Raw genomic sequence first — 12,778 nt, forward strand, 5'->3', positions numbered from 1 at the left:
TGCACAACAGTGAAGAAAAGTGGCTGTTTTTATAATATCCTCTGATCTACTGTATTCATTGTAGCTCAGACTTTATGTTTATTTTCATTTTCCTGTTAGAGGTACAACCTTCACCACAGACCCCTTTAAAATTTTAACAGATTTTCTTCCAAGATTGTCCTGTTTTTTTGCTCCAGTCTCGTCTTCCCGTTAACTCAACAAAAACATCCTCACAGCATTGTTTCTCCACCACCATGTTTCACTGAGTGATTTGCTTGGCTGGTTTTAGTTTGAATGTAGGACAGAAAGTTCAGTTTTGGTATCACTTAATCAGAGCATTCTCTACCTTTACTAAGTATCATTTTTGGATGAGCGATAATAGTTGCTCTGTGAGATGTTTAATTACATGACACATTTTTACGATTGAATCCTGTTGACCTTTTAATTATGTTTTTTGGCATTTCCTCAGTCTTAATGACAGTCTTCTGGACATCTGTCCAGTCACCAGTCTTCCCAATGATTGTGCATCCCACGACACCTGTATGCCACAATCACAAATAAATAAATAAATAAATGGCTTGAAATATTTCACTGACTGTAATAAATTGTATGTATGAGTTCCACTTTTGGAAATAAGAGACAAGAAATATTTAACCATCATAATATTTGGAATAAAGAAAAACATCTAACTTTTATAGAGGAAAAAATTAGACCAGTTCAAAGAGGGTTTTTTTTTCAAAATGTACGTATAATACAGAAAAGAAAGTAGACAATTTGAAACAATGGAGCACATCATTTGTAATACAATAAGATGAAATACTTGTATATCAGTGTCTGAAAAAAACCCGCTAATATTGCATAAAATCATTCATAAAATCTCAATTGTGGTGCTGCTAACCAAATTTGGCCGGACGAGGGCAGCAAATACGCTTCTTTTGCTTCCATGGAAACGACGTACTTACGAATGTCAAACGGTGGGGGCGATAGAGCGCAGTTTGTGACATTTCACTTCCTCAAACGAAGAAGAAAACGGACTCTACTTTCAAATACTGTTGTGTCATGTGTGGTTTGGAGTGAAACCTCCTTCTCAGGCAGTTTTTATGGCTTTTTAATGATTAAGAATCTGTATTCTAGTAGCTGTGTTTTTTTTTTTTTTTTTTTTAGATTTAGTACATGTTGATGTTAACTTTTCAACCGGAGCTGCCTCTGTTAGCGAATGGCTGTCAGTAGCTAAGAGCAGCGATGTCCTCACCGTGGACAGAGCGGCAGGGACAGGTTGGAGACCTGAGGGGCCACAGCTTAGAGGAGCTCCAGGAGCTGCTGCTCCGGCAAGAAAAGATCCTATCTAACAAGTGAGTACAGTAAAACACAATGGAGCTGTGATTATATTCGCTTTCTCTCTCCAATTGTAGCTTTTGTGTTTACTTTCAGATTAGCTAAGTATGGATTACTGAACTCATACAAGTGTGTTTTTTAGATATCAGAGGGATAAATGAATGTTAATAATGCCTTTGTAACACGTTTTTGTTGAGCTCCACTTGGAAAAAGTAATTATATTATGTTCAGGGTTCCGTCTCAGTTTGGTAAAGTAATGTATACTTTCCAGCTGTGGAAAAGAATGCGTTTATGTATTCATCCATCACATAATCAATTTATCTGTTTTTTTTACAGGTTCTATATTTAAAGTTTATTCACTGTACACACAAAATGACATGTTTGTATTTATATCTCATAAAAGATTACAAGGATTGACAACTCTGGAAATTAAAGACATTGAATTTTGGCATAAAACGTGTAAGAAAAAGGCTTCATGTGTAGTTGGCTGTATGTGTTGAAGCTGTATGCAGGCCTGAATCAATGGGATCAAGCTGAAGTGAGGCAGGGCAACCATATCAACTGGCTGATGCAGCATATGTTCTTAAAAGTGTGATTAGGTCTGCAGGTTACTAATAGATCAGACTCAGGAGGAAGGCCTGCATGTCAATCATGCATTCTCCTCCAACGTAACATTGTTTTTCCAATACAACTGTTTATCTGCTGTGATTAGTGGCCTTGCTAATAAGCTTAAGCAGTCATGACAGGCTCTGTTGTTGGTGTGAGTGGTATACACAAGAATTATTGACAGCACTAAGTCCCCCCTCCTGACTCTGATTGGTTGTTTCTGACTGAGCTGTGTATCTTGTGTATTTGCACTGGGAGAAGGCAGAGGAGCTCGATTTTATTTTTCCACGGATTATTTGTCTTTTACCATACTGTCACGACAGTTTTAACGAATATGTAATAAAACCTTTTTTTAAAAGGCACATACTTCAGGTTTAACTTCTTTTCTATTTGTTTTATGTCGTGTACATGCAACTTTTTATAAGTAGAGGGCACTATCGTACCACTGTTGGTCTGCTGGGGAGGTTGTAGTTTGTGGCTCTGGGCATGCGCAGTTCAGAATAAACGAGCTCTGGCCGTGGCATCACGGTAATAGTTGTCACCTCTGTGGTTCACAAGTACAATAAAATGCAAATCTTACAAACTAAAAATGATTTATAATGTAATGTAAATATATTGAAATTATTTTTGTAGTATTCCAAGCGACTTGTGATATGTGTAATTCGGACCGTTATTTTGTAGTTAGCATTTGTCTGTATTCGGTAGATTGCATGTTTCCGTCGTGTATTCGCCATTGTGATTATAGATGCATTTAACTGACATATTCAGTCACAGCTGTTCCGCCTGTATTTAAATATTGTTTCACTGTTAACATGTTAGTATATTTTGTGGTAATTATTAGTCATGAATGTGTTTTTTGCTGCAACTTCCGCGTCGTTAGTAACTGCCGTAGCGTTCGTAAATGACGTTCGTAACTGCCGTAGCGTTCGTAAATGACGTTCGTAACTGCCGTAACGTTCGTAAATGACGTTCGTAACTGCCGTAACGTTCGTAAATAACGTTCGTAACTGCCGTAGCGTTCGTAAATGACGTTCGTAACTGCCGTAGCGTTCGTAAATAACGTTCGTAACTGCCGTAGCGTTCGTAAATGACGTTCGTAACTGCCGTAACGTTCGTAAATGACGTTCGTAACTGCCGTAACGTTCGTAAATAACGTTCGTAACTGCCGTTCATATTCACCGTTATTAGTGAACATAATGCTTTTCTCTGGTTATTTTAATTTGAAATCAGTTTTCTTTTTGTAAATAACTTTTTTATATTGTTAATCTATTTATCTTCTGTTTAAAAAAGTGGATTTTTTTCTTGATTTTTTTCATGCAGGATTAATTTTCTTTCATTGCAAGTACTCAAGACATTGTTGATTGTATATTTGTATATGATTTGTATTTTGTGTTGAAAATGCAGGCAAAACAGAAATTGCTGCATAGTGGCATCTGTAACATATGTTATCAATGTACATATATTGTTTGATTAAGATAAAGCATAACAGATTTTTCTTGTTATGCAGGCGGTTCTTGCAGACTCTTCCTGACAAAGGGAAGAAAATCCGAGACTTTGCAGAGAAAGTGCGTCTTGCCATTGAACAGTGCAGTGAGGAGGAGAGGAGGCAGAGCTTGATGTCTGCAGCCAGAGCAGAGTTACAGTCCAAGTATCACCAAGCTTTCTCTTACCAGCATCGTGCTGCACCCTTGACATCAGCAGCTTCACCCCTGAATGAAGAGAATGAGGGTGCTGCGGGCGATGGTATACAGGACACATCTTTGGACAAGCATCAGGACCAGCGTGTCTCCACAGCAGAGACAGCTGCAGTGAACACCAAAGAAAGTGAACTTGTGGTTGCCTTGGACAGAGTTACTCTGTCTGAAGCGAGAGCTGATGAATTTAATGAACAATTAAACAGCAAGGCAAAAGATAACTACTTTCTTGTTAAGCAGCCAGCTAAAAAGCCTCACTATATGACTGTCCTAGAAAAAACCGAGAGGTCTGCAGCTCCCAAGAGGCAAAAATTCAAACCAAATCAGTAAGAGCACAACGTTTCATGAGTATCATTCTCTTGTTTCAATGTTCTCTCACTTTTTAATGAATACCATCTTCTCCTCCATATTATCCAGACTTCCCCACAGAAATGACGGCTCTCCATCAGAATCTTTGTCTCCTGGGCGTTTCTCTGGAACTGCGTCGCCGCTCTCCGCTCTGGACAGGAAGGAGCGCGACAGGAAACACCTGGATGACATCACTGCAGCCAAACTCCCTCCTCTTCATCACAGTCCAGCACAGCTTCTGTCTTTAGAAGAGTCGGCCGCTCTCGTCAGAGAACAGACAAAGAAACAGCAGGTTGGTGCAGCCTATATTATGTCTTTCTCTCAATAACTACAACTCCACAACTTTATCTGTTTGTTGTCTGCTGTGTTTTCTGGTTTGATGATGCTATTTCTTCACTTGTTCTCTGACAAACCTCTCAGATATTTGAAGAAGAGTCATTGTGAGAAGAGTTGTATTCTTTTCATAAATTTGACAACTTCCAAAGGCAATTGGTTGTACTCAGTTTTATTTGGGAGCATCAAAGTAAAAAGGCTGAATAGAGGTTCATGCCATACTTTTCAGATTTATATTTGTAAAAAAACAACAGCCATGTTGTTGTTTTTCATACTCAAGGGGTCTGAATACTTTTGCAAAGCACTGTAGTGGCTAATTCACATTTTTTGCCATTTATAATAATTGAGTCGGCTTTAGTTCTTTTCCATCACCACTAGAGGGCAGCATCCAGTCGCTGGTTGTCACAGCCAGACTCCTGAGCCAAACTCCTGTGCTGCTGCTGCTGCTGCTCCTTCTGGCTCCAAGTGGAGCTCTTTACCATTCATACTTAAAGGTTTTAACACCACTAGCTTTACTGCTGGTTCTCTGTTTACCAACCTTTTCATGTCAGCTGTCTTTCTGTCTTGGGGTTTATTTTCAGGAGCTGCAGGCCAAACTGGCCGCCCAGAAACTGTCTGAAGGACTGAAGATCTCTATGGGGAGCTACACTCCTGACGGTGGCCCCCTGGCCGCCTACAGAGAGGTTCACGATGAAGGATCCCACCTCTCATCTGAGGAGGACTGATTTTGGATGGACAGCTTGGGAAAACGGTGTAACCTTGGCCTCTGACGGAAAGAGGCTTTGGACCTCATGGTTCAGGGTTTTCCATTTCAAGACCAGAGAGAAAACCAGTCCTTTCTCACTGTGAATAGCTTTTAACCGTCAAACACTGAAGGAAACTGATTGTCACTAAATTTATGTTTGGACCAGTTGTTGCAAAGTCTTGCCAGTATAAAAGTACATTAAAATGACGAAGAGTCTTAAAATTATCAGTAATATTATAACATTCTGAGTCTGGTGTGGTTTATGTGAAGCTTCAGCAGCAGACACTATGCAACAATTAATTCACACCTTTACATGTTTTTGTCAGACCTGAGGGCTACAAGATGTCAAACGAAACTTAATAAAAGCTTCATTTTGAGCTTCTCACTGGCTTTGTCTTTACTGATCTACAAGTACAAGACATGAATGAGACATGTTTTGCTGCATTTTTGTTCTTTTCTTTATTTTCTGTCTTTATGACAACACATTTGCTCCGTTGTGGGGTTCTTAAAGTCATGGCCAGGTAGACTTGTTTAATCCTGTTATTTAACATTTGTGTTCGGGCTTTACAGACATTTGTAGAACAGTTACAATTACAGTTTTTGTCTATCAGTATATTTTAAAAAAGTATCACAGAAAAAGTAAATTTTTACATTACGTAAAATTTGAAAGTCAAACCTTCAAAGGGATTTAAAATAAGCTTATTGTTGACAGATCTTGCTTCCGTGTGAGCAAAGTGCTCTTGGGCACCCCCTGCTGGACTGGGGGTCTATACACTACCTTAGCTTGCTAAGCTTGGTATACTTTGGTCAGTTCTTAAACGTGATAAATCATATTTATAACAGTAAATATAACATATATTTTCAGTTACATACCATTCAATTCAGGTGTAAATGTAATTAATCAAATTCATTCAGTTAGTAAAATGTTATTTATTAGGAAGCCCAGCTGGTTGTGTACAGTTGGTGACTTTTAAAAGTGGGAAAATACATTTTTAATGTAAATATCGCTCAGATTTATTTTACTTCACCTTCTACTACTTGTATATTAAACCTGAGAAAACTGGCAATGTAAAAATGATTTTCTGGCCTATTTCTTTTATAATTAAATGCATGGTATGACCTGCAGAAAGTCCCATCTAAAGAAAATACAGACCCCATAAACCATAGAGATGTGATTAACTACCACACTTGAGTTATGTGGAATATTTCCTAGATGTAGATAAGGAAATGTCAAGGAAAATATATTTTAAAAATCCTTCTCATTTATCACCTTCAGTCTGTAATTCCAGCATTTCTATAAATAAACAGCATTGAGATGGAAATCTAAGTGGTCAAATAATAGAAGAATAGTTTTTTATTTGGATAAATTAAAAACTTTTTTAGGAGTGAGGAGGAGGGGGAGGACAGTGGCTACCAGTCAGCTCGCAGTAAAGCTGTGGTCAGCTGCAGGAACTTATATTTTTGAAGCGCTGTGAGATGTTATCAGACAGGAATCCATCACACGCTTGATAAGATTAATGTGGGGTAGTGAGTTATTAAGGCTTGATGGCTCAGACATCTGGACTGCATTTGGATCATGTTTTCGCTGGGAATGGCAGGCGATGACGGGACGGCAGCAGCCTAATGGAATATGGCAAACCCCATTTCTCAGCTGCTAATATATGGTAGATAAGAAATGCCAGCATCTTTCCAATCTGGCTTTCCTTTCCCGTCATCTGTCTCGCAGCTCTGCTAACTTTCCATATTTAAAGGGCCTGAAATGGGGGAGTAATAAGGAGGAAATAAGGCGCTGAGGCACCTTTGGAGGGGAAGTGAGGGTGGGTTCCTGCAGGTCACAGTTTGGTGACAGATGCCCCTTGATAACCTTTAGTAATTGTGGCTGAAGTAAGAGAGGAAGATGTTTTGAAGAGAGAAAGGAAACATGGAATGGCTGGGTATTTAGAAACTGTATCTGATGGGCCCACGGTGACGTTAGATAACTAATACATGATCACGCTCTGCAGAGGATCCTCTCTGCGCTGGGATTAATTACACGATACCTTGCTTACATACACTGGCAGACTGTTCTCAATTATGGCGCATATTTCTGCTGCAGCCTTTCTCTGCGCTTTCTGGCATGGCACTTGTTTCTAAATATCTGTAGAGGTTGTGAGGTGGAACTTAGCAGAAAGCCTTTTTTTCTAGGTTGTTTATACTTCAGATCCCAGACCCCTTGACTCAGATTAATAAGCTCCTCATGAAGTCGTCTGCAAGTGATTTGCTCCAACTCAGGGTCCGAAATCACACGTCCTGCGGGAGTAGAAATAATTTGCTGTTTGGGAGGGGAAACTGGAATGTGATTTCAAAACTTCGTCTTCAAAGAGCCGTCTGCTCAGCCTTAAATTAGATATACAGTATGATGTATAGACTGGCGTTTAATGTGAGTTAGTCCCTCAGCACAATGATTTGATTATGTCTGCCAGGTTGCAAAGTCTGAGCTCATTCTTTTTCCATTCTCTGATGTCTGTGTAATTTTTTCAGGGCATATAAGGAGATTAAATAATGCAGCACACGGCAGCTTTCTGCAGAGATGATTACAGCCGATCTCCACCAAACCCAGCGTCTGCACACCCAGGTTAAATCATCAGACTTTTGTGAGTTGAAACATTTGATGACAATAATAATAAATATGGTTTGGATTTACAGGGATGCTAACAAATAACTTCCCTATTTATCTTCAGCTTTTTAGCAGACACATGACAATTTTAGTCTAAACTGATTTGCATTTGGAGCTTTTTATTATTTTATTCCAGATCATGATGGTGCCACCACCATGCTTTACTGTGAATGTGATGTTATTTTGGTTTAACAATGTAAAGTTTTATTGTCTATTACATTGTTTTACCTAAGGGTGCACCAATGTATCGGCCAGCCAATGGTTTCCTTAATTTTAGGAGATCAGTTATCATGTCTGCATGTTTGCAGTTATCAATAGTCACCCCACTTTTGCTAACTCAGTGACTTTCTTGCTATTTTTAGCAACTATTCAGACAAAAATATTGGTACCTGCCATAATTGGCATTGGCAGGTTTGGCTTTTTCAAGATTGGTGAACAGAAATCGGCCAGAAAACTGCAATTGGTGCATCTGGGACGTGCACTGAAAACTAGCTAAAGCCATAAATGTTACAGTGTTCAGTGTTGGTTTACACTTTGTTTGTACCTATACAAATAGATAATAAATAAAAAAGAAGGTGCTGTCTTTGTGTCAGACTTAGCTTTGTGTTTTCACATGTAGAAAACAAGTTGTATTAATCAGAAATTTCTGAACTTCTTTTAGTGTGAGTCTGACTTTTAGCCTGGAGAAACGTCCATCTTTAGTCATGTAAATGTTTTTACATTTTCTATAATGATGGATAACAGGGTACATATGCAGTGATGTTTTTGTGCTCTTCTCCCGATGATTCCTTTTGGTACAATTAAATCATTTAAATTCTTGTAACTTCTCTCCCAGCCACGTCTTTCACTAAAGGTTAAGATGAACCAGAGCAGCTGTGTGCTTCAGCAAATTCTTTGTTTTTTATCGGTTTCCTGGAACATATTTTTGTTTGGTTTTCAGTTTATTAATACCATTAAAAAAAAATCACTTTTTTACATGTCAAATATTAATTATGGCTGTGTGTAGACATTTTATAAACTATGAAACCAGCTAAGTTAGAGATTTGTTTACTTGGACGTGTATGTTCCTCAATAAAGGCAAAACAAAGCAAAAAAGAACTGAAGGAAACTTGTTTGCTCCAGCATTACAGTGCTGAATATGTCGACGGGAAACAAAAAATAAAGAGCTTGTCGGTTTTAACTCATGCAAAATGAAAAAAAGAAAAAAACAATTAATATGCAAATGAGATGAGAAGCAAACATCTGTGACTTTGCGCTGGTAGGTGTCTGTGTTCTCCTGACAGGCCGACGAGGAAAGCAAATACTTTCCTGACAGGACGGAGGTGCCGGGCGCTCCAGTTATCTCACCGTGAAACGAGTGTGTGTGAGTGTGGGTGTGTGTGTGTGTGTGACGGTGAGCCAGCTCATAGTTCATGTCATGTTTGTTGGCTGCCTCAGGAAGCATGATATGTGGCTGCAACACTCACAAGGGTCCTGCAGCTGTCTGATAGAGAATGTGGACGGGAAAATAATGCCTGACTGCAGGGTTGATCTGTTAAGAAGAAGATGGTGTTTGGAAGTGAGTGTTGGTTTTAAAAAATAGTCACAGGGATGATTTATTGCAATTTTATATTCTCAAGATGTTCTTAGCATCCATAAGAAGGCTAGACTGTTCAATGGGAATCTACTCAGAGCTTTTTCTGTGAATATTTTTGTTAAATGTGGCTCACAGACGCTGAAATCAAGCTGGAATCTGATAATAATGTTAAAAGATACCATCACAAATGCAACGTCTGTGATTAATGTTTTGTTTTTTACTAAGTACTTTGAACAACATATAAGAATATGACTGGTGGTTTTTATCTAAGCAACTTTAAATGTGTTTTTAAAATCTAAAGGTATTTAAAAAAAAGTCTAAGAAAAGGCATTTTAGTTAAGAATAACTTTAATCTACTGTACCATAAACCAGGAGTTAAGATAATGTTATAAAGCTCTAATATTTCTTCATTAATCTGTTTTCACAAACATAATCATTGATTTTAGGTTTAGTCCTCCTAGGAAAGCAATATTTCAGCAGCTGTTTGGGATTTATGCATCTGTCTGGATGATCTTTCTTATCATGTAGAAACTAACATCAGTTTTCCAAAAAGACAGCAGAAATGTGGATCCATCTGATTACAGAACATCAATATACAATCTGTCAAAAACGAAAAACTAAAACACCTTTTTGCTTCAGTTCTGCTTTATAAATATGGAGAAGTTGAAGCAGGTTACTGACATTATAAAAAGACCAAAAACATTACAAATGTTGGAGATGACAAGTGTTACAATGGACAAGGATTTCCTCTGTGGAGAAAAATGAAGCAAGTCAAAAATAATCAAGCAATATTTTCACCTGTGTTTCTTATTTTATTCACATTTAAACTTTTGTCTCTGGTCCTTTTGAGCTTGTGGTGATTTCTAACCAGTTACTTTTACCTGTTAGTGCTTTCAAATGTCAGGTTTTTGGTTGTAGGTCTGGGATTAGTTGCACCTTTCACATTATATTTTTATCATCTCAAATGCTATTTTAACAGTAGAGCCAGTTTTCTGCAATTAATAATGCAACAAATGCTCTAAATCCTTCTGGTAATCTTCATCCTCTTATCATAATTTGGATTTAATAAGTGTAATCAATAACAAATTATTATTTTAGTTAGACGGTTGTGTTTCAGATAAACACATCTGCTTCTAATAGAGTGATGAAATACAGATGTTATTTTACTATACATGCGCTGCTTTTTTTTATTTATTTTTTTATAATGTTGGACTGTTTTTTTTCCCCATTAGGGTATTTTTTTTGCCAAATAATTAGCAGGTTTAATGTAAAAGTAGTTAAACAACCCACAGTATTTCTGTAGGACTCGAATGTCACAACACATGCCTTATGTTTCTTTTTTCTTGGAATAATGTTTACAGTGGAGAAGCCATAAAACTCACCACAAATGGAAAAGGCATGGTGTGGCTGTAATGAGTTATCCATGTTGCTGCTCTGCAGGCGCAGTACTCTCAAGCCACCACAGGATGGCAGTGGTGGATCTTCTGTCTGCTTTGGTTTGTCACGTTTACGCCATGATTTGCTTTTAAAAAACCACCAGTTCTGAGAATTAACTAAGTAGTTACACATTTGATCAAAGTCGTCTAGCTTTGAGGAGCAAATGTGAGGCCAGAACCTTTTGGGTATTCTGAATGATCAACATCTGTTTGAGCCAAATTCACCTCTTGATTCCAGGTAATGAGCCTCAGAGATGGGGATCCTTCTCCAGGACGGGCTTTCCATCCGTCACAGAGCAGATAAGAGCTCACAGTCTGAACTCGTGTCTCTCACCATGACGGGAGATCGTACAAATATGATCCGGACACATGTGTGCTTGACAGCCCTCCCACACTCTCTGCTTGGCCAGCTTTGCATAACAATCCTGAGGCCCTAGGAAGAAAGGATGGAGAAAGTGAGGAGGAGGAGGAGGAGGAGGGGTGAAATGGGTTGAGGCCCGTGATGCGGAGCGTGGGCCAAGAAGCTGCCAGGATCCCAGCCGCTCCATGTCTGCCCTGGCACAGCATTAAGCAGGCTGTTTTGGGGCCTGTCAAAAGCTCATCATGGCAAGGAAGCCGTCTCTGTGGGGGGGAGGCGGGGGGCCAGGGCCCGGCAGGGGGCAGAAACCAGAGAGCCGGCCTGGCAGCCTGGTCTTACGGACCAGGATCACTCTTATTCTTGTACTCTCATTAATGTTACAACAACAACGAACTCACATCCAACTTCTTTAAAATGTTTTTTACACTCCTCTTTCGGTTTATGTGCTCTCTTCGTCTTGAATTTTGTGGTCTGTAAGTGACGGGGTATTTTTAATGCTCTGGAAGCATCTCCTCTACAAAATTCAACAAAACACCAAGCCTGTTGCATAACAAATTCTGCTAGATGATAAATTATAGTATTGTTGTTTTGAGACAATTTTCGAGTAATACATTGGTTATGGCATAATAATGCAAGAACACATTCTCATAGATCAATAAACTTTAAATTTTATTTAACATTTAACGCTGGAGGTGGAAGACATTTTAAATATTCAAAATAAATAAACAAAACAACAAATAAAATGAATCATGAAGTCTTTGGGCAGATTTCTGTTGTCCAGTTTGTGGTAGAAAAAGACAAATCAAGGAAATGAAAATTCCTGAATTTGTTTTCATTTATTGTGTCATTAATTGATCTGTTGATTATTGCGACAGGCCTACACAACAGCTCACAATGCTTTTCTACATGCTTTTATGTTTTAATATTGTCCAACATGAGCCAGGTCAAAGTGTAAGAAAACGTTGAGAGCGCTCAGATTTACAGAGAACAGGTATGTGAACGCACCACTTGCAAACATCCTAAGGAAAATGTTTTACACTATAAATGTCTGTCGATCAATAAGTAAGGTCATTTTTTTCTTAATATGCACCTAAAAGTTCTCTGTTGTCCAGAATTGGATTATTTTTATTTCAATCTGCCCAGACAAAGTTGTCAGAAACTCAAAAATTTGATGTTTTTTTCAGTCAGTGAACCCAACAGGCTGCGGTAACGACACTCACCTCAAGGTTATACTGTGAGAAAGAGACTCAAACTGACCTGTGTTGGCATTTAAACAGAAAATGACACACCAGGACAAGTTGAAACATGTAGGCTGCAAGAGAGTGAGAGAGAGCAAGACTTTCAGTGTAAACTTTCAGAGTAAAGCAAACGTTCCCTGTTTCATGCTTTTGAGGTTTTGGTCTCTGGATTTGGACAAGTTTCACTTTACTTTACGTCACTTATTGGATCTAAGCAGCATGCCAGTGTATTTGCGCTCAGCTAGACTTGGTGTTATCCAGGGAGTATCACAATTAAAGTTAATGCAACCTTGCTTGGGAGTGTCCCAATTACAAAACACTACAAGTTTGCTATTAATTCAGTATTTTGCTTTTGCTTTCCTGAAAATACACTGGCCAAATCCTGCTCATGCTTCAGTCTGCATACTAAAAATCTGCTCTAGTAACACTTTATTTCCCATACCAGCGTTTCACATCTGTGGAGTGTCAGTGCTG

General features: G+C 38.6%; 1 protein-coding gene across 1 annotated transcript; it reads left to right on the forward strand.

Moving 5' to 3' along the window:
• Positions 1 to 996: 996 nt before the first annotated feature.
• Positions 997 to 5,422, forward strand: polr2m (RNA polymerase II subunit M). Its single transcript, XM_014471983.2, has 4 exons — positions 997 to 1,331; positions 3,428 to 3,940; positions 4,032 to 4,254; positions 4,877 to 5,422. Exons 1-4 carry the CDS (start codon positions 1,222 to 1,224, stop codon positions 5,018 to 5,020), a joined length of 990 nt encoding a protein of 329 aa, XP_014327469.1. The 5' UTR covers positions 997 to 1,221; the 3' UTR covers positions 5,021 to 5,422.
• The last annotated feature ends 7,356 nt before the right edge of the window (positions 5,423 to 12,778 follow it).

This window comes from Xiphophorus maculatus, chromosome 4 (assembly GCF_002775205.1).
Source record: "Xiphophorus maculatus strain JP 163 A chromosome 4, X_maculatus-5.0-male, whole genome shotgun sequence".
In the NCBI taxonomy this organism is placed as follows: domain Eukaryota; kingdom Metazoa; phylum Chordata; class Actinopteri; order Cyprinodontiformes; family Poeciliidae; genus Xiphophorus; species Xiphophorus maculatus.